The 23,124-nt window shown below is 40.5% G+C and overlaps 1 protein-coding gene across 1 annotated transcript in view; it reads right to left on the minus strand.

Annotated features, from left to right (window-relative positions):
• Positions 1-23,124, minus strand: part of LOC134669974 (DEAD box protein 52 homolog) — a 36,900-nt gene that overhangs the window by 8,171 nt on the left and 5,605 nt on the right. The window contains exons 7-11 of the mRNA XM_063527620.1: positions 19,241-19,453; positions 17,177-17,289; positions 16,255-16,355; positions 14,718-14,863; positions 7,979-8,059 (exon numbers count right to left, since the gene is read on the minus strand). Of these exons, the coding sequence (XP_063383690.1) occupies positions 7,979-8,059; positions 14,718-14,863; positions 16,255-16,355; positions 17,177-17,289; positions 19,241-19,453 (654 nt within the window). The remainder of the gene's footprint in view (positions 1-7,978; positions 8,060-14,717; positions 14,864-16,254; positions 16,356-17,176; positions 17,290-19,240; positions 19,454-23,124) is intronic.

Raw genomic sequence — 23,124 nt, forward strand, 5'->3', positions numbered from 1 at the left:
AAATGCTTGATTTTATGATGAAAATACAAAAAAATCTATACGTATCCCTTTAATATTTAAGGAGTTCCCTCGATTCCTTATGGATCCCATCATCAGAACTCGAGCTTGACAAAAAGGTGCCTTAAAAACTTTACTTGCTTAACGAACATAACGAAAAGGAAAAATCGCCAAACATGAACTATGCGTCGTTTAAGAGTTCTGTTCTGATCATCATCAGCAGTTCCACTTCATCAAATGCAACAGATATTAATGAAAATGCTTGATTTACTGATGTAAATACAAAAATCTCTATACGCATGCCTTTAAGATTTGAGGAGTTCCCTTGATTCCTCATGGATCCCATCATCAGAACTCGAGCTTGACAAAAATGTGGCTTAAAAACTTAACTTGCTTAACAAACATAACGACGAGGACAAATCGCCAACCGTGAACTATGCGTCGTTGAAGAGTTCTGTTCTGATCATCATCAGCAATTCCACTTCATCAAATGCAACAGTTTTTAATGAAAATGCTTGATTTTCTGATGTAAATACAAAAATCTCTATACGCATGCCTTTAAGATTTGAGGAGTTCTCTTGATTCCTCATGGATCCCATCATCAGAACTCGAGCTTGACAAAAATGTGGCTTAAAAACTTAACTTGCTTAACAAACATAACGAAGAGGACAAATCGCCAACCGTGAACTATGCGTCGTTAAAGAGTTCCGTTCTGATCATCATCAGCAGTTCCACTTCATCAAATGTCACTTTTTTGGGTGTATATGCTTGATTTGTTGATAAAAACCCAAAAATCACTATATGTATGCCTTTAAGATTTGAGGAGTTCCCTCGATTCCTCATGGATCCCATCATCAGAACTGGGTTTTGACAAAAACGGGACCAATCTGTATGCATATACATTCAATTATAAATAAATATGTTGTATTGACACTAAATTATCATTAATATACCGTTAAACTATTGAAAATAAAAAATAAAACACTAAGAAAAATGTTGTTTTGTACTGACTTTTGACTGGATTATAAAAAAAAACGGGCACCTACCGAGATAAACTGTTTACTATTTTCCACTGTTTTTAAGTAGGAGAATAATATTCTAAAGGTTAGAAAGCGGGATCGGTAACGGTTTTCTTATAATAAGATACCTATTTTTCAGTTTCATACAAAAACAGGTTATATTTTTTTCTGCTTTAAATAAGCCTTTTATTTAAAAAAAATATGTAACATTTTTATCCTTACATCATTTTCAACCGCAAAGCATTTTTTTTAAATAGGGTTTTTAAAAAAAAATGCGAATGTCCATTTTTCAGTCATTTCGTTCCAATGTGCGCGGGCCGAATTCACACACGACGGAACACGTCGCGGGCCGGGGTTTGGACACCCCTGAAGTATAGCAACAGATGTAGTGCATCCACGGAAACGTACGAACGTGTCTAAGGGCCAGTTGCACCAACCACATTTGACAGACTGATCAACGTCAGCCGGCGCGCCCCAGTGCTTTACTATGATATTTTTCTCAAAAATGTCTAAAAATAGGTCGCGAAGCGCGTAGTTTATGGTCAGTCAAAAATTAAAAAGTTAAAAACATTGCAGTCTCGATTTTGGGACTGCAATGTTGCATACAAATTCCATTATTTGTCGAGTTCCAAACTTTTTAAAAGTTTAAATGGCCATATCAATTGAAGGCACAGGCCCATTAAACAGCCAAACAGATGATTAGTACCGCGACTATTTAGTTTTCTCAAATAGGTTGGCGTATTTTCGGCAGAAAAATACACTTCTATTTTTTTATTTTAAAAATTAAAAGGCGGCAAGGGCTTTCTTCTGTGAAAATATATAGGTAACAACGTTGCTTTTGTAAAATATTTCTATGATATTTATATTTCTTGCACCATTTTTGAGAAAAGCACTATATATGACTCGGCTGGAAGGCTACTTGCTGGCTTCGGATTCAAATAAACGGACTCCCAAGGTCGTCCGTTTAAAACGAATCCTCAGCCTGCAAGTAGTATAGCTACTTCCGAGCCTCGACAATAATGTACTATTCCATACATAAAAATTTAGCGAACTCTTTAACGATACGAACAGTTTGGTGCAACCGACCCTAACTGTCTATTCTATTATGTCCTTCGAGGCCCCCTGAGAATGGGGGCCCTGGGCACGGCCCCGTGTTGTTATGGTAAAGGGTGGATGGATGCACGACATCTGTACTGCCGAGTTTAGAATAAATATTACTTCATGATAATTTTATTAGTTCACCAATTCCCCGGAAGATGTCTCTGTCTGTAGAATAGAACACGCTAGCGTTTGGTTGTCGTGGTATTAGGTACCTCGCTGCGTTACAATTTACAGAAAAAGTGAGTGCAACTAAAAGATTCATGAAATAATATTTTTGGATTCGTTCTTATTAATTCCAGTAGGAACGAATATATGGATGTTTCCTGGCCCCTGTTTCACCAACGTGACAGGTGCGACGAATTGTAAAATCACTGTTGCTGACGTCACAGGCATCCATGAACTACGGTTACCGCTTACCATCGGGCGGGCCGTATTCCTGTTTGCCACCATCATTGTATTATTTAAAAAAACTTTATGATATCGGAAAAAAACAGATATTTCTCTTGCTAAGTTTATGACAATTGTCACAAGAAACACTACAATTGTCACGAAATTCCGACATATAACTCATTACCTGTCAAGAATTACCTACAATTCTTCTAAATCTTTGACAATTGTCAGAAACTTCGCAGGAGGAATGTCTGTTATTTTCCGATATAATAGTTTTTAGTGTTCCGTACAAAACTTTGTTCACGGAACACTTATGGGATCACTTCGGTCTTGCAAATCAGTTAAATACGTTTTTCTCAGAGACCGTTTGACATAGATACCTAAAATTTGGAACAGTTATAGCAATTACCACCACTCATATTGTATATAAGTCAAAACTGCTTATTTCTTATTAAAGGGGGAAATTTAGGGGGTTGAGAGGGGTAGGCTGAAACTTTTTTCATTTGTAAGAATCGTGTGGGGTACCATTAGAAAGCTTGCAAAAAATTGAGTCGATGGACTGATTTTGACTTCATTTTAGACTGCAACAGTTTCGTCAAAAAATGCATTTAAAGTTGCAAGTTTTCATACAAAAATTTTCACCTCTGTCCTGGCGATTTTCGCGAAAACTATAGCTAACAGGCAGCTGACCAGTCAATATCCAACTAAAACAAGCATGGAGACGGCGGGAAAATTATCAGGTTAACTCTATCTTTATTAGTTTTTAAACTGCAGCCTGATCTTTGGTTGCTTAGGGCTAGCTAACTGATGCTTACACTGGTCATTTCATATTAGGCAGTAGTTTTAACGAGAAACATCCTTAGTTAAAACTTTGGCATTGAAATTTATGACTTATGTCTTTGACACAAAGTTTAATTCTGCTTGCTTATTTTTGTGGGATATTTAATTTTATCTGAATAGCCTACTATAAGTATGAGAGAGATCTACAAAATACGACCTTATTATATTGCAAATAAGTTTAAATTTCGAACCGGCTTTCCAACCAATGGACTAGGTATCTCAAAAATCTGAAAAATTCAAATTAAGAATTCCGTTCTTCACTGTCGTTGTTTTTTTTTTCACATTAGGACACAGAGTTAGTAAGGCGTATAGAGATAATAAAGTCATTTTATATTTATTAACAGCTATGGCCTCATCTATAGACTTTACACAATATTCCTTTTTATTAAGTACCATTACATTTATGTATTAATGGTATAATTATAATATGTATTAACTATATTTAGTACTTATGTATATTTTTGAACGGATCGGTGAGCAACAAGATTCAGGGCTATAACCACGCAAATAGAAGTTCGCAAAATTGCGGGCATTTTTCTCTGTCACTCTAATTACGCCTTTATTGGAGTAAAAGAGAGAGATCCCCGCAAATTGCGAATTTCGATTTCGCGCTAGCCCCTCAGTCCTGTTACGAGAAAATAATTATGGAAGACATTAATAGTATATGACAGTTAAATATCACAGTTTTTGGAAACAAAGGTGAAATTGACGAAATATTTAAAGTAAGCCGGACCCGGACCCGGACCCGGGTATGTCCTTAAACTACGTCCAAGACCACCGGTGGACGGGCAGCAGCGTCCCTCAAATTCGGTGTACTCGACTGCGATCGCCAACCCGCCTGCCAAGCGTGGCGATTATGGCATACACCCCCCAAAAGGGGGAGGCCTATGTTCAGCAGTGGACGTCTTATGGCTGAGATGATGATGATGAGATGATAAACGCTACCGTGGGCGTGAACGTAATTTACTTTTTATGCATCTCGCTCGTACTGACATATTAGTGCGAAAGAGATATACCTATAGGAAGTAAATTACGTTCACGATATCGTTTATGTCAATGCCAAACTGATGGTAGCCGTACGGAACACTAAATGCCTCGAGCTATCTCGGGCTTGGCCAAATTATTTTAAATAATACAATGATGGTGGCAAACAGGAATACGGCCCGCCCGATGGTAAGTGGTAATCGTAGCCCATGGATGCCTGTGACGTCAGCAATAGTGACTTTACAATTCGTCGCACCTGTCACCGATGTGAAATTGGGGCCTGTACTTAATATGCACGAAATAAAGCACCAGATAATTATTAGAAAACCATAGATAGCAGCTATTTTTAAACACAATTTGTATTTCATAAATCGGATTGAAATATAAAAAGTAGGTGAGTTTACCGTGACGTGAAATTTTTCATATAAATTCCATATTAGAAAATCGTTTAGACAGTTCTGAAGGCTGACAAAGAGAGTACATGAGCTAAGCTGCTGAGTAGCTAAGGCCCACTTGCACCATTCCATTAACCCGGGGTTAACCGGTTAAACCAGGAGTTGCCATGGTTAGCCATACAATTTGACACTAGGTTAACAGTTTAACCGCTTAACCCCGGGTTAGTGGAAAGGTGCAAGTGGGCCTAACTCACTACACCGTGCCTATAGTTTGACAAGCCAGAAAAAGGTGGCATATAAAAATCTAGTGTGGAATAGAGTAGTATAATGAATCGGTTCCCTTATAACTAATGGGCGGACGACGGATGCAATATACGTCAAAATCATGTCAAACTTCTCTTCTTTTGCCTGGCTCCTTCCAATTTACTTGGGGTCGGCCCTTCTAATCATGCGTCGCCAGGCCGGTCGGTCCTGGGTCGTCTCTGGTCTTAGATTTCCATTCTTCATGTATTTTCTCACAACTGCCATCCAGGTTGTCAGGGGTCTCCCTGGTCCCCGAGCTGCAACAGCCATATCCAGGACTTTTTTGGTCATGTGTTCTGTTGGTCGTCGCATCACATGGCCATACCACCTTAATCGGCTCTCTATGAGTTTTTCTGGGATAGGTTTCACCTTGAAACTGCCTCTTATATAATTATTTTTGATATGGTCAAGCCTCGTAACGCCGCCTGCCCATCTGAGCATTTTCGTGCTGCTTTTTGAGTGGCCAGCATTCAGCCCCATACGTCATTGCTGGGCGCACTGCTGCTTTATATACTTTGCCCTTGATTCTTTATTCTTCTTGATTGTAATTCTATGGAAGTTTTTTCTGGAATTAAACAATTTCATTTCATTTCATTTCATTTCTTACTGGCGTTCTACTATCACAGAGCATACCCGTGAGCTCTCTCCACTTCATCCACCCCGTGTTTATACGATGGGTAACATCCATGTCTATTAACCCATCATCACAGATAATAGAACCGAGGTATTTGAAGTGGGAAACGTTTTTCAACACATGGTTTTGTAAGAAGATACTGGCGCTATTGTTGGTGGTACTGAAATTACAATGCATGCACTCAGTCTTCTCTTTACTCACTCGCAGACCGGCTCTCTCCAGTGCACCTCTCCATCTCTCTACCATGAGTTGGAGGGTACTGGGGTCTTCACTTATGAGTACTATGTCATCAGCATAGAGGATGTCCCAAGGTGGGGATCGTTGTAACTGTGCCGTCAGGTGGTTCATCACGAGGTTGAATAAGAGAGGACTAAGTGCGGAGCCTTGGTGAACACCGACTTTCACTTGGAACTCTTCGCTTAACCCAGCGGGGCTTCACACTCTTGTAGTAGCGTCTCGGTACATGTCCTTGACGACGTGGATATAGTGCTCTGGCATTCCGTGTGCTCGGAGAGCTTGCCAGATTAGTTCCCTCGGCACCCGGTCGAAAGCTTTCTCTAAGTCAATAAATATCATGTGTAAGTCGGATTTATTAGCTCTGTATTTTTCCATCAGGATTCTGACCGAGTGTATGGCATCGGTTGTTGATTTGCCCGTGACAAATCCGCATTGATTTTGAGACACGTTAGTGAGTTGAAGCAGTCTTCTGTTTATTATCCTTTCCCACATTTTGAAGGTGTGTGATAAAAGCTTTATGGCTCTATAATTGCCACAAAGTCTAATGTCGCCCTTATTTTTGTAAAATGGGACTAAGAAGCTTCTTCTCCGTTCATCAGGTATACCATCGTTCAGAACTCTGTTGAACAGCTTAGTTAGGAACTTGACCCCTTCATCTCCCATTTTCTTCCAGAACTCGGCAGGAATATCGTCCGGGCCAGCGGCTTTATTGTTAGACATCAACTTGATCGATGCAAATACCTCCTCAGGTGTTATACATGGTATTGCACCCTCTATAGCTGGATACTCCTGGGGATCCTCTCTTGGAAAAGTTTCATGAAGTAATTTTGAGTAATATGCTTTCCATCGGTGATTGATCTCCTCGTTGGATGTAAGCAGCTGGCCTTGTTCGTTTTTAATAAACTTGATGCATTTTGTATCCTGACTATTCCTGTGTCTTTGTTTCGCGAGTTTGAAGATATCTTTGTCGTTTGAGGCAGCCTCCAGTTTTGCGTAAAAGTCATCTTTTGGCTTGCGCCACAGCACGCTTTGCAGTTCTCTTTACAATTTTGTATATTCCCAGGTCATGTTGGTCTTGTGTAGCCTGCCATTTCTTGAATAGTGTTTTCTTGACTTCCAACTTCTCTTTGACCTCTTCGTTCCACCAGCTTGCGTCCTTGTTAATGGCACCTTTGGATACACCGAGATATTGCCTGGCTTTTTTGCCACAGTATGATTGGAAGTTACTCCACCTTTCATTGGCCGCTCCCTCAGTCTCCACTGTCGTGTGAATATACTCGGCAACGTCTTTGCACAGTTCGAGTCCTTCTTCCCTTTCTAGTTTGTGCCAGCGGGTTTTAACTGATTTGTCTTTTTTCACCTTGGTTGGCCTAGGAGTTACAAATTCAGCCACTAGTAGACGGTGTTGTGAGGTTAAAGGCTCTCCGGGGATAACCTTGCAGTCTCTGAAAGTTTTTAGTCGATCACGATCTGCCAGAATGTAGTCTATCTGACTGCAGGCTCCGCCGCTTTTATAAGTTACAAGTTGTTGTCAAAATCATGTCAAACGATATACGTAATTAAAATTGGTTTAAATAAGACAACATGATTTTGACGTATATTGCATCCATCGTCCGCCCATTACTTATAACCTATTTATTTATTTTATCGTATGGCGACACTCCAACCCCACTTACAGCTTGGCAAAAAAGAGTAGAAATTAAAAAGTGGGAACACTGTAGTGTCGTCCCGTTTTCTTATACAAATTGGTTTGAAAGGGACGACACTCCTGTGTTACCACTTTTTAATTTCTGCTCTTTATTGCCAAGCTGTATGCCGGAAGAAGTTGCACCGTCCGTGCCCGGTTCTTAGGCGGTTTAAGCGACACTATACTGCCCTGCTAAGTCAAAAAGCGCTATCTCAAAAACAAATGATTTTGAAAATGGAATTCTCAGTTATAGAAACTAAAGTATAAATTAGCAATGGATTTTCTTTTGAGATAGCGCCACTTGGGTTAGCAGGGCAGTATAAGCGACCCAAGTATGAGGCCTGGCGTTTTTACAGTTATAATGTGTATAAGAATAAGACAATTGATTCACCTTCTAAGATTGGCGACGTCGTCTTGTGTGAAGAAGGTGATGGCTCGCCCCTTCTGCCCCGCCCTGCCGGCGCGACCGATCCTGGAAGCCATACACATTTTATACGCGTTCGCTTACGCGTTTTTTTTACGCTTCAGCGTCGCTTGAGTGGACGCTCGGAGCGGAGCGTTCGGCGGGGCGTACAGCGTGGCGTCGGGCTTCATATTCATATTCATATTCATATATTTATTGCATCCATGGTAAGTACACAGGTGTTACATAGGTAATAGTTGTTTCACATGGGCCCTGGTAGGACACGGCAATATTCTTAAATCTAAGGATTGAGTTTGTATGTATGTAAGTACCATTAACAATGTCTAATTTCATTTTAAATTAATAAATAGTTGTAAACATTATGTAATTTTTAGGAACGTCAATAGGAAATTATCAAATTATATGTCAATAAAAATAATAAGATTAAATATTCATGCTTAAAAAAAATGTTAGGTACAGTTTATGTCAAAATATCAATAGGTATATAATGTTAATTTAAAACTAATTTATATAATTCAAAATTGAGTCATGTCTAATAAATATACTAAACTACATAATAATTACATTTCATCTTCCAAAAAGTCATTCAGATTGTAATAGCATTTATTGATTAAGAAGTCCTTCAACTGCCTATTGAATAGCGTGTCTGATGTTTGCATTTTAAGGTCGTCGCTGATTTTATTGTAAATTTTGATTGCCATCATGTTTGGGCTTGATTTATGTAGCTTTAGTACAGAACTTATGGGTGGCGCCAGGTTATTCTTAAATCTACTTTCGAAACGTCGAGGACGGTCGGCAATTTTTGGGAAGAATTCCGGGTATTTCCTGACGAACTTGCAGATTTCTAAAATATAAATTGATGTCAACGTCAAAATTTTGTATTTAATAAAGTAAGGTCTGCAATTGTCGGAGTATGTAGTATTGGCTAGTATTCGTACACACTGTTTTTGGAGGACAAATACATCGTTTATGTCAGTACTGTTTCCCCAAAGAATTATCCCATAATTGAGCCATGAGGAAGCATAGGCGTAGTAGGCAGTCAAAGCGCATTGAAAGTTGGTAGATTTTTTTAGTTCTCTAATGACATATATAAAGCTAGACATTTTGTTTTTGAGCTTATTTAGATGTGATTTCCAGTTAATATGAGAATCTATATCTATTCCAAGAAGGGTAAAAGCGTCTACACACTCTAGGGTTTGTCCATTGAATGATATATTTATATCTAATGCGTCTTTTTGATAAGGCCTGAACTGTATAATTTTTGTTTTTGTAAAATTTATGTCTAAGTTGTGGTCAGTGAGCCAGTCTGTTAGTTTGGTCAATGTATTATGAATGTCACTTTGGAGGTTTTGATCATTTTTGCATGACATTAACACAGAAATATCATCCGCAAAAAGTACGCACAAGTCATTCAGGATCATTGGGAGATTGTTTATATAAATTAAAAATAATAAACAGCCGATACAGCTTCCTTGGGGAATTGAGTGTTCGACTACTTGAACCTCCGATCTTACGTAGCTGATCATACCTGTTTTATTGTCATTGTGTTGTATCTCGACATATTGTTTTCGGTTATCTAAATAAGACGTAAGCCATTTGTGCGCGGTACCCCTAATTCCTATTTCATATAGTTTGTCAAGCAGTATTTTATATTGCACCCTATCGTAAGCCTTCGACATATCTAAAAGAACACCAATTGCATACTTTTTTTCGTTTAAAATATTATATACTTCCTGCATATATTTATAGACGGCAAGTACAGTCGATCGGTTCCTGCGAAAACCGTTCTGACTATCGTTAAAAATGTTGTACTTTTCGCAGAACGAGTTTAGGCGTTTACACATGGCTAATTCAAAGATTTTTGAGGAAGTAGGTAATAAAGCAATCGGCCGGTAGTTATTAGGATCGGTCTTAGGGCCCTTTTTGTGGATTGGTTTTATGATGGATGTTTTTAGTTGATCGGGAAATATTCCATCAAAAAAAGATTGATTAACCAGCATATAATAAGGCAGTGTCAATTCGTCAGCGCAGCTCTTTATTAATTTCGGCGGTAATTCGTCGATGCCGTAACTATTTTTGTTTTTTAGGTGACGTATAATTCCATTAATCTCGCGCGGCTCGACCGGTTGCAGATACAAAGTGTTGAGTGTGCGGGGTCCCGGCCGCCCGCGCGGCTCCTCTCCCCCGGTGACTCGCCCGACTGATGCAAAAAATGTATTGAGTGCATTAGCGACCTGTTTCGGGTCCGACGTAAGATTTGTGTGGATCGCAAGTTCGATATTATGTCGTGTTTGTTTAGCAATTTTGTTGGTGCGTTCTTTTATTATCCTCCACATTGTTTTTGAAACGTTCTCGGTTTTTCGCATTTCTGATATGTATTGGTTCCTTTTTGATTGTTTGATGGCTCGCTTAAGAAGTTTTCCGTATTGTTTATAATGTTTGATAAGTACCGGATTTTTTGTGTATGTGACTAGTGTTTTTAGGAGTCTTTTGTTATTACACGATTTTTTTATTCCCTTTGTGAGCCAGTTTTTCTTAAACTTTGATTTTACATTTATTAACTTTTTTGGGATGCATCGATCAAGAATTTCCTTTAATGTGGTTTCAAAGATGTCATAATTTTTATTTATGTCATTGTTCGTGTCAAGTTTTTGTGTCCAATCTATTTTTTGTAACTCTAGCTTAAATGTTGAAATATTTTGTGAGTTAAAATGTCGTTTGTATATTTTCCACGGGATGGTTTCTTGTTTCTGCTGTTGAAATGTAATGTGTGTATTTATTATTGTACCTTTATGATCAGAAAAACCGAGATCACGCACGTAAGTATTTAAGGTTTTATCTTTAAAATTGGTAAATATCAAGTCCAAACAGGTTGACGAGGAGTTTGTAACACGCGTTGGTTCCTTTATGTATTGTTTGAAGTTGTATTCTAACATGCAATTCAATAAGGTTGAGGTATTTTTATTTTCCTCTAAAACATTTGTGTTCAGATCACCGCCAAAAATAACAGATTTATTATTATATTTTTTACTTAGGCATTCTAGGACGAGTCTTAATTGAGTATAAAAAATATCATTACATTTATTGTTCCAATAAATTACTACGAGGAGAACATTTAATCGAGTGAGTTCTATCGCGGCGATCTCAATAACATATTCTATAGAATAATCCACGATATCCTTTCGTTCCTCGTACTGCAGGTTGTCTCGCAACAATATGCAGGCACCTCCGCCCGCGTAGTTAGTCCTGCAGTATGATGAGGCTAGCACGTATCCCGTAATGTTAATTATTTCGCTTTTTTCTTTCGATAGCCAGGACTCAGATATGCAAATGGCTTGATACTCGTTGTTATTGGATTCGATAAGTGATTCTAGTAGTGGTATTTTGTTATTTAAGCTTTGCATATTTTGATATAGTATGCTAAAGTAATAGTTTTTTTCGTTTCTAAGAGGTGGTGTTGTGACAAAATAAATTAATATTTTGCTCGTTACGGTCTACGGTAGTGGAGAGGCTCGAAGTGGCGTGTTCTTGTGAGCAGGCGGAGCTGGAGGTTTTGCTGATATCGTGTGTGGCCGAAGAGTAACTCGCGTCCAACTGTACTGGTTCGGTTGGCTTATATTTCTTCCCGTTTATATACAGGGTGTTATTTCGTATGGTAGCGTGGTTCCCCTTTTCGCGTGCTTCGCGTAGGTGTTGCCTTAGTTCCTGCCGGATTTTTAAGCCCTCGTCGTTTAGCACTTCTGATACTGCGAGTCCAGTGCGCCTAAAGTAGTGTGCATTTTCCAAAACGTATTTTTTCATACGCATACTTAAGAGTTGTATGATCAGAGGGCGGCGGTGTCCGTTTTTTCCCACTCTTTTAACGGATTCTATAAAACCGTTTATATTTATGTTCATAATATCGCTAAAAATATAGTCGATTCGTAGGCATAAATCATTTTCGGTTTCGTCGCGATATTCTTCCACTCCGTACAGTACAAAAGCCTTCAGGTTACTTTTTTCGGGAGTTGTAAATTTTCCGTCCAATCGAGCCTTTAATTCAAGTATTTCGCCGTTCAATTTTTTATTGTCGCTTTCTAATTTTTCTATCGTTTTATTTGTGTTGTGTAATTCTTGGGCAATTCGTGTTTGTTCCGTTGTAATTTTGTTGTTCTTTTGTATAAATTCTTGCTGAAGTTTCGATATAGCCGTGTTTATTTCGGACTGAATTAGTTGTCTCATGTTGTTAAGAATTATGTCATTGTTTTTGTTCAGTTTTGTGTCTAATAAAGTGGAAATCCCGTCGATTGTCAAACCTTGCTGGCCCTGTGGCAGCTGTTGGGATGTTAAGGTATTACCTAAGAAGCTTCGGTCAGATTCATCGTGAGTTATGCGAGTTTGCTCTTCGCCCTGATTGTAGTCTACTGACATATTTATCTCATTTAAAGAAGAAGTATCAAAAGTTTTCCTTACCGGAGTACTATCGTTCTTTCGACGAGTCGTTATGTTCATGCAGGAGGGACAGCGCCAAGTACTCTTTAGGGCCTGTTCATTGCTTATATAGTAGTCCTGGGTCATCCCAAGACACGCGTAGTGATAGGTGTGTTTGCAGTATACGCATTTTAACAGTCCTAGACTGCTCTCGATCAAATTGAGGCATGCATAACAATTCATTTTTGCTGTTTTCTTTTTTGTGTAGCTTCAATTGTAGGCCTAAAGTTACGGCAAGTGTTTCGCTAATGAGTGGGCGGGGCTTAGGGCATGTGATTAGAAGATAAATAGTTGTCTCGCTCTTTCTTGTGCCTAAGTCCTGCGCACGGTTTGTGTGTCTCGTTTTTTACTTCGACCGAGGTGATGAAGTTTAGCCGATAGTGTCTAGATGGCGTTATAGTAAAAGTTATTCAATAATATGCATTTAATGTTATTATTCATGTATTTATAACACTTATTTTATATGTTTTTTGTTATTTCGATGTTTCCGGTTATGCTTGGAATTTTTCTTAGGGCTTATATATTTTTTTCCAGCAATTGCAATAATATATGAGTGTAATACAATTACAATTTTTTCAGCCGTATTTAACGGTGTTTTGTTGAATTAATTGCACTTACTTTATTTGGATGTGTACAAGTTTTGATTCGTGTCCTCAGTAAAATATAGGTTATCACTACAGGCTCTTGAAGATGGATTATTTTTATATAGAACAGGATCCTTATTTGAAGAGTAGAGTAACGGTTTCCTTGGTCAATGTCTTCGTAGATTTTAATTATTTATAGCACTTTAAAAAACAGTTTAACACTTTCACTCGGTGGTTGCACATATTATGACCATTGTTCGTCAGATTTTCTTCGCAATTTGTGGATTAAATAATTTTAATATTTTTTTCGGAACGAGAACGGTATTTACTTCGACGGCCGCGCCATCTCAACTCTTCAGCGTGCACTAAGGCCGCTCCTATACGTTTGCATTTGTTTAACATGCACGCCGCACGCCCCGCCCCGCTGCACGCTCAACTCGAGCCTCCACTCAGGTCTTACACTAGGCCTGAGTGGACGCTCGGAGCGGAGCGTTCGGCGAGGCGTACAGCGTGGCGTCGGGCTCACAAGTGATTTGAGCAGCGAGCACTAAGGCCGCTCCTATACGTTTGCATTTGTTTGACATGCACGCCGCACGCCCCGCCCCGCTGCACGTTCAACTCGAGCGTCCACTCAGGCCTTACACTAAGGACCATCGCGGAGGCTAATGACCACCATAGTTGGCCACTGGGCAAAGTTGCATTCGTTGTTCGTAAATTACGATAAATGACATTTAATGAGACGGGCCGTGTTGCATAATAAACTACAACTAATATTACAAGCGGAACTCATTTTCTAATAAGTGAAATTGGAAAAGGAGTTCCGCTTGTGATATTAGTTGTAGTTTATTATGCAACACGGCCCTGATTATTATTATTGTCTTATTTTCATATCACTTAATTATTATTAGGTATTTTCTATTTTAATTTTATTATATTAAATATCTGTGAGGCCGAGCTTTGCTTTTAAAACATATAAAAACTCAAAATGCCTTTATAATGACCTTAGACCTTATGCCTTTTGTAATAAGGTTTACTGTCAATTAACAGTGTGGGTGATGGTACAGTTGAGTAGCTCTTCTATAGTTCGTTTTTTTTAGCATTAGAAAGAACTTGGAAGAAGGTAAGCGACTTTGACATGTCTTTTAAGTAAAAAACACGCTTTTTAAAAATTAGTAACTATTACTTATCAACGCAGAAGAATATAAATGATCGTATTAGAATCATAAATGTTACATATTTGCCGTAACTTATTATTAAAATGTGTTTTTCAATTAAAAGACACATCAAGATTGTTTACCTTCTTTCTAATGCTAAAAAACGAACTATAGTCAGACGCCTATAGTTATTCTAATTCGTTGCCTGTGTAAGCACAGTATCAATAATAGTACTACCGTACAGAAAGGACACTTCCCACGATTTCGAAGTTTGACAGCGATTCGGGGACAAATTATACCTTTCTAATGTATGGCACTATCCCTTTCGGCTATTTAGGGCTGTCAAAATTCAAGTGATTATCTTATCTGTGGTCGTGCACGCAAAAGGACGTCAAGTGGTGCCAACCCTAATAATTGCTCGGAGCAATGCTGAGCCGAACGGAGCCGAGTTTGCCCGAAATCTGGAGTGTCTCCCCACTGGTGTAAGTGATGGCTCACCTGTGTATATAGGCGATGGCGGAGGGAGGGAAGTCATAGTTGATGACCAGGTTGACGCCTCGGAAGTCGATCCCACGACCCATGAGCTCCGTACAGATCAGCACCCACACGCGTCCTACGCGGAAGCTACGGACTACGTTGTCACGCTGAAAAACAAAGTGTTGTCTTCTTATTATAAGGGTCACTTGCACCATTCCACTAAACCGGGGTTAAGCGGTTAAACCCGGAGTTACCATGGTTACCAGTACAATTTGACAGTGGGTTCACGATTTAACCGCTTAACCCCGGGTTAGTGGGATGGTGCAAGTGGGCCTAAGCATACTAGCGACACAAGTTATACACCTAAACCTTCCTCGAGCATCACTCTATTGATAGGTGAAAACCGCATGAAAATCCGTTCAGTAGTTTTTGAGTTTATCGCGAACAAACATACAAACAGACAGACGCGGCGACTTTGTTATATAAAGTGTAGTGATACATATCTTGCCCTGTTAGCACAGAATAAATAATAGTACTAAGTATAGAAGACTAACTCTCTAACAAAACGCGTCTGTTACGATCAGCACAGATATGGCCGCTAGGTGGCGACAGCGCCACGCGCGGCTTTTGGCAAACCCCAAAATTGGGGCCGAACGGATGTACTTTTAGCTACCTGTAGCAAAGCGACGAAATCGCGAAGTGAGACACGCCTGGACATGATTAGGTTAGGTTTTGACTTTTTCATAATGTGGGCAACCGATAATTTCATGATTGCTACATCATGAAATGGTCAATTCTAAGATCTGGCCACGACATATACACTTACACTTACTGACGTGGCGCAGCGACCCGAAGTGGATCTTGGCCTCAGAGGCCCTACCGCGAACCACGTTCGACGTGTTGCCTCTCTATGGCACTTGTAAATTCATACGTAAGTGTGACAGGGAGGCAACACGTCGAACGTGGTGCGCGGTAGGCCCTCTGACACTAACACGACATACACGATACGACACATACAGACAGGGTGGCTAAAAAATAAGTGCACTGCCGTTGCCAGGGAGGTTTTGGGATTATCCTGAGCAACTTTTGGCGACAACGGGAATGCACTTATTTTTTGGCCACACTGTATAAACAGAATAGCCGAGAAAATGTATAGTTCGTTTTTTAGCATTAGAAATGAGGTAAACAATCTTGATGTGTCTTTTAATTGAAAAACTCATTTTAAAAATAAGTTACGGCAAATATGTAACATTTATGAATCTAATACGATCACTTATATTATTCTGCTTTCATAAGTAATAGTTACTGATTTTTAAAAAGCGTTTTTCAATTAAAACACATGTCAAGATCGCTTACCTTCTTCCAAGTTCTTTCTAATGCTAAAAAAACGAACTATAAGATCTGGCCACGACATATACAGGATGGCTAAAAAATAAGTGCATTACCGTTGCCAGGGAGGTTTCGGGATTATCCTGAGCAACTTTTGACGACAACGGGAATGCACTTATTTTTTGGCCACACTGTATAAACAGAATAGCCGAGGAAATGTAATAAATACCTGCGTCTGAGTTCTGTCAGCATGTATGACGTCTACGTTGATTCCGTCGTATATGAGCTCCTTGAAAAGCTGCTTCGCTCGATCTTTGCTCTGTACGAACACTGAAACAACATACAATTGATAATTTCATGAAATTATTGCGACAACATGTAACGATCACTATAAGAGCCACGCCACACTAGCGTCTTCCGAGTTTCCATAGCGCTGACTAGACGGCGACGCTCAAAAGACGCTAAAGTGGGGTGGCCCTATAATTCGTTTTTTTTAGTATTAGATGAACTCCGCAGAAGCAAGCGTGCAGTTTTTATCAGGCTCGTTAATTGTTAATAATGATTGAATTATCTAATGTAGCATGGTCAATACATATAATTTACTTCAAATTGTTACCGCTAAAAGTGCCAGTTTTAGAACCACAAGCGAACATCTGCGAAGTTCTTTCTAATGCTAAAAAAAACGGACTATAAGTTCTGGCCACGAGTGCCACGACATCTACACTGTCTACTATCGTCCGCACTCCAACTAAGAATATGATAATTAGTGTCGAATTATCAGTCGAATTTACACTCCGCCATAAAATATAGGGAATTTTCGAAACTGAGAAGTGAATATTTTAATATTCTTTATAAATATTTTTATACAGAGTCTCTCAAGTTAAGAACACGTCAATATTTTCCGATTATTTTGTAAAAATAATAAAACCGGACAAGTGCGAGTCGGACTCGCCCACCGAGGGTTCCTTACTTTTTAGTATTTGTTGTTATAGCGGCAACAGAAATACATCATCTGTGGAAATTTCAACTGTCTAGCTATCACGGTTCGTGAGATACAGCCTGGTGACAGACGGACGGACGGACAGCGGAGTCTTAGTAATAGGGTCCCGTTTTACCCTTTGGGTACGGAACCCTAAAAAGAGCTACAATACCTAGGACAGGAGGTTTCAGTCCTTGCTGAACTAGTTGTCTAAATGCCACCAGTTTCCCGTTCTCGTTGCCGCAGTACAATAGTTCTTGGTCCACAAGGTTAGTGGCTGCATTTCTGTAAAAAAAAATTACCATCATATTATCATAATAAATATTGTTGGAAGTATTCTTACAGAATACAAGTGACATTAAGCCCGAATACTATACTGCGCTAGCCCCATAATCCACTAAAATCATCTCTAACCAACATAAAACTTAAATCAAGAAATATAATAACATACCTCTGTCCCACAGTAACATTAATAAGCCCCCTCATGTGATGACGGCACCATTGCGCCACAGCGGGTGTATGCGTGGCGCTGAACATCGCTATACGGCGTTGTTTGCCGCCGCAGGCCACTAGTATCTGCTCTAACGTAAAACTTACCATATATATAGAAAGAAAGATAGAGAGAGTAAGCAACATACCTCTGTCCCACTGTAACATCAATAAGCCCCCTTATATGATGGCGGCACCATTTCGCCACAGCAGGTGTATGCGTAGCGCTGAACATCGCTATACGTCGCTGTTTGCCGCCACTACCTACTCTAATAGTCTCTAAGGGTAAATGACTGATTTCTGTAGAGAAAGAAAGATTCAGCAACATACCTCTGTCCCACAGTAACATTGATAAGCCCCCTCATGTGATGGCGGCACCATTTCGCCACAGCGGGTGTATGCGTAGCGCTGAACATCGCTATACGGCGCTGTTTGCCACTAAAATAGTCTAAAACCTACTATAATCATTGTAAAAAGAGAGAAAAAACAACATACCTCTGTCCAACAGTAACATTAATAAGCCCCCTCATGTGATGGCGGCACCATTTCGCCACAGCGGGTGTATGCGTGGCGCTGGACATGGCTATACGGCGCTGTTTGCCGTCTCAGGCCACTAGTATCTGCTCTAAAGTAAAACTTACCTACTCATAGAGAGTGAGAGAGAGCAAGCAACATACCTCTGTCCCACAGTAACATTGATAAGCCCCCTCATAGATTGGCGGCACCATTTCGCCACAGCGGGTGTATGTGTGGCGCTGAACATCGCTATACGGCGCTGTTTGCCGCCACAACCTACTCTAATAGTCTCTAAGGGTATATATGGCTAATTACTGCAGAGAAAGAAAGAGCCAGCAACATACCTCTGTCCCACTGTAACATTAATAAGCCCCCTCATATGGTGGCGGCACCATTTCGCCACAGCGGGTGTATGTGTGGCGCTGAACATCGCTATACGGCGCTGTTTGCCGCCACAATCTAGTCTAATAGTCTCTAAGGGTATATGACTGATTTCTGTAGAGAACGAAAGAGTCAGCAACATACCTCTGTCCCACAGTAACATTGATAAGGCCCCTCATGTGATGGCGGCACCATTTCGCCACAGCGGGTGTATGCGTAGCGCTGAACATCGCTATACGGCGCTGTTTGTCGCCGCAAGCCGCTAGTTTCTGCTCTAACCTAAAGCTTACCTACTCATAGAGAGTGAGAGAGAGAGCAAGCAACATACCTCTGTCCCACAGTAACATTGATAAGCCCCCTCATGTGATGGCGGCACCATTTCGCCACAGCGGGTGTATGCGTAGCGCTGAACATCGCTATACGGCGCTGTTTGCCGCCACAACCTAGTCGAATAGTCTCTAAGGGTATATGACTGATTTCTGTAGAGAACGAAAGAGTCAGCAACATACCTCTGTCCCACAGTAACATTGATAAGCCCCCTCATGTGATGGCGGCACCATTTCGCCACAGCGGGTGTATGTGTGGCGCTGAACATCGCTATACGTCGCTGTTTGCCGCCACTACCTACTCTAATAGTCTCTAAGGGTATATGACTGATTTCTGTAGAGAACGAAAGAGTCAGCAACATACCTCTGTCCCACAGTAACATTGATAAGCCTCCTCATGTGATGGCGGCACCATTTCGCCACAGCGGGTGTATGTGTAGCGCTGAACATCGCTATACGGCGCTGTTTGCCATTAATATCATCTAAAAACTAACTATCGTAAAAATAGAGAGAAAACAACATACCTCTGCCCAACAGTCACATTGATAAGCCCCCTCATGTGATGGCGGCACCATTTCGCCACAGCGGGTGTATGCGTAGCGCTGAACATCGCTATACGGCGCTGTTTGCCGCCGCAGGCCGCTAGAATCTGCTCCATTTGCTGTCTAAAGTCGGACTGCTCGTCGGCTGAGCCTTCGAATAGCTTGTCGGCTTCGTCGATTATTAACCAACGGACTCTGAATAAAAAAGAGACTTGTTATGCGTGTACACTAGAGTTGCAAGTGTCCATAGGCTGCGGTGTTCGCTTAACATAGCGCACTCTTTTTTCCCCTCCTCCTCCTTGAATCATATTCCTCATAGCTGAGGGTCGTGACCTCTATAAATTACTTTTCGAACGATTGCTTTCCACGTGTTTCGGTCTTCGGCAGTGTGAATGGCCTCGTAAATTTTCTTGCCGGATTTGTCACTGATTTGATCAGTCCACTCTCTCTTACTCTCCCTCTCTCTGACTCTTTTTTACTGGTGTGTTAAACAAAAAGTTTGTAGGTATTGAAAGTTATTTGTAATTTTTATAGCCAAATCGGTTGGGATTCGTTATATGATAATTTATTTATTTATTTAATCGTATGGCATAGTATGATAAACAGAGAACAAACAGTTATAAAATGACATAATTATATATCTTGTGATCGATATAATACGACGATTTGATATTTACCAGTCGCTTTTCGGTGAAGGAAAATATCGTGAGGAAACCGGACTAATCCCCAATAAGGCCTAGTTTACCCCCTGGGTTGGAAGGTGAGATGGCAGTCGCTTTCGTAAAAACTAGAGCCTACACCAATTCTTGGGATAAGTAGCTAAGCGGAACCCAGGCTCCCATGAGTCGTGGCAAAATGCCGGGACAACGTGAGGAAAATGGTTTTGAGTATACAGATATTTGCAATGAATTTCAGTGGATTTCTAATGTCAAAATGGGGTTGGCCGGTCAAAGTATTAAGAGCGCTCTTACAAGAAAAGTCGAAATAATGCAAAATTGATGATACTAGTCGACGAAATTCAGGACTTTGTGCTCCTTATTAGAAACAATGAGTACTTGTTCCAGTAAAAGCGTCTTCTTATCTTTTTAAATATCGTTGTAAATATTAGAAAAAGGACTTATTAAATAAGTAATGAATTTTTTTCTGATGGTCGTTTCCGAAAAACCGCGTGAAGCACTGTACGGCAAGCTTTTATTTGGAAATTTTGAGAAGTTTTCTCTGCTAAACCTGGCTATTTTGTATTACTAATACCCTGTACTTTAAGCATATCAAACGATATTTTTCCTACATACCTTTGAGAAAGAGAAAATCAAAGTAAAACGAACTCAATTTTCTCTCCGAAACAAGTGTCAATTTCTACGAAAATCTACTTAATATCGAAGTCATTTTCATACTCAAGCAATCTGCAACGTTTGCTTATACTGTTGGTATACATTAGTGTTTATGAAATTCTACTATAATTTTTTGGCAATTTTTTGAAAACTACTCTATATTACCGATGACGCGCGCTCACCAGCTCAGTGCCGCGGCAGAGCTTGTACAGGCAGGACGTGTGTCGGTCGGCTCCGCACATTTTCAACGGCGACGACGAGGTTTTTTATCATTGTGTGCGGCGGGCGCCGTGTAAAACGCTATACTGTGTGCGTGTAAACCGCAATGAGAGACTTTGATCCTAGCACTGTTTTTATAGTATTATAATTTATAATGGTACAGTTTAATAAACTACCGGACAGGATTAAAAATATTTGAAACGACCTGACATTCTATATGTATTTATTTGACTCAAGATAGTACTCAGGGTCTGATGATGGAGCCGGAAGGTGGTCACCGGTACCAATCAACCATGCAACTAAACCACTTCGTGTTTGGGCACGTTTGATTCGTCACAACAAGATCTTTGACACAAGATAGTACTCAGGGTCTGATGATGGAGCCGAAAGGTGGTCACCGGTGCCAATCAACCATGCAACTAAACCACTTCGTGTTTGGGCTCGTTTGATTCGGCTCAACAAGATCTTTGACTTAAGATAGTACTCAGGGTCTGATGATGGAGCCGGAAGGTGGTCACCAGTACCAATCAACCATGCAACTAAACCACTTCGTGTTTAGGCTCGTTTTATTCGTCTCAACAAGATCTTTGACACAAGATAGTACTCAGGGTCTGATGATGGAGCCGGAATGTGGTCACCGGTACTAATCAACCATGCAACTAAACCAATTCGTGTTTGGGCTCGTTTGATTCGTCTCAACAAGATCTTTGACACAAGATAGTACTCAGGGTCTGATGATGGAGCTGGAAGGTGGTCACCGGTACCAATCAACCATGCAACTAAACCACTTCGTGTTTAGGCTCGTTTTATTCGTCTCAACAAGATCTTTGACACAAGATAGTACTCAGGGTCTGATGATGGAGCCGGAAGGTGGTCACCGGTACCAATCAACCATGCAACTAAACCACTTCGTATTTAGGCTCGTTTTATTCGTCTTAACAAGATCTTTGACACAAGATAGTACTCAGGGTCTGATGATGGAGCCGGAATTTGGTCACCGGTACTAATCAACCATGCAACTAAACCATTTCGTGTTTGGGCTCGTTTGATTTGTCTCAACAAGATCTTTGACACAAGATGGTACTCAGGGTCTGATGATGGAGCCGGAAGGTGGTCACCGGTACCAATCAACCATGCAACAAAACCACTTCGTGTTTGGGCTCGTTTGATTCGTCTCAACAAGATCTTTGACACAAGATAGTACTCAGGGTCTGATGATGGAGCCGGAATGTGGTCACCGGTACTAATCAACCATGCAACTAAACCAATTCGTGTTTGGGCTCGTTTGATTCGTCTCAACAAGATCTTTGACACAAGATAGTACTCAGGGTCTGATGATGGAGCTGGAAGGTGGTCACCGGTACCAATCAACCATGCAACTAAACCACTTCGTGTTTAGGCTCGTTTTATTCGGCTCAACAAGATCTTTGACTTAAGATAGTACTCAGGGTCTGATGATGGAGCCGGAAGGTGGTCACCAGTACCAATCAACCATGCAACTAAACCACTTCGTGTTTAGGCTCGTTTTATTCGTCTCAACAAGATCTTTGACACAAGATAGTACTCAGGGTCTGATGATGGAGCCGGAATGTGGTCACCGGTACTAATCAACCATGCAACTAAACCAATTCGTGTTTGGGCTCGTTTGATTCGTCTCAACAAGATCTTTGACACAAGATAGTACTCAGGGTCTGATGATGGAGCTGGAAGGTGGTCACCGGTACCAATCAACCATGCAACTAAACCACTTCGTGTTTAGGCTCGTTTTATTCGTCTCAACAAGATCTTTGACACAAGATAGTACTCAGGGTCTGATGATGGAGCCGGAAGGTGGTCACCGGTACCAATCAACCATGCAACTAAACCACTTCGTGTTTAGGCTCGTTTTATTCGTCTTAACAAGATCTTTGACACAAGATAGTACTCAGGGTCTGATGATGGAGCCGGAATTTGGTCACCGGTACTAATCAACCATGCAACTAAACCATTTCGTGTTTGGGCTCGTTTGATTCGTCTCAACAAGATCTTTGACACAAGATAATACTCAGGGTCTGATGATGGAGCCGGAAGGTGGTCACCGGTACCAATCAACCATGCAACAAAACCACTTCGTGTTTGGGCTCGTTTGATTCGTCTCAACAAGATCTTTGACACAAGATAGTACTCAGGGTCTGATGATGGAGCCGGAAGGTGGTCACCGGTACCAATCAACCATGCAACTAAACCACTTCGTGTTTAGGCTCGTTTTATTCGTCTCAACAAGATCTTTGACACAAGATAGTACTCAGGGTCTGATGATGGAGCCGGAAGGTGGTC

Source organism: Cydia fagiglandana, chromosome 13 (genome assembly GCF_963556715.1).
Source record: "Cydia fagiglandana chromosome 13, ilCydFagi1.1, whole genome shotgun sequence".
Taxonomy (NCBI): Eukaryota; Metazoa; Arthropoda; class Insecta; order Lepidoptera; family Tortricidae; genus Cydia; species Cydia fagiglandana.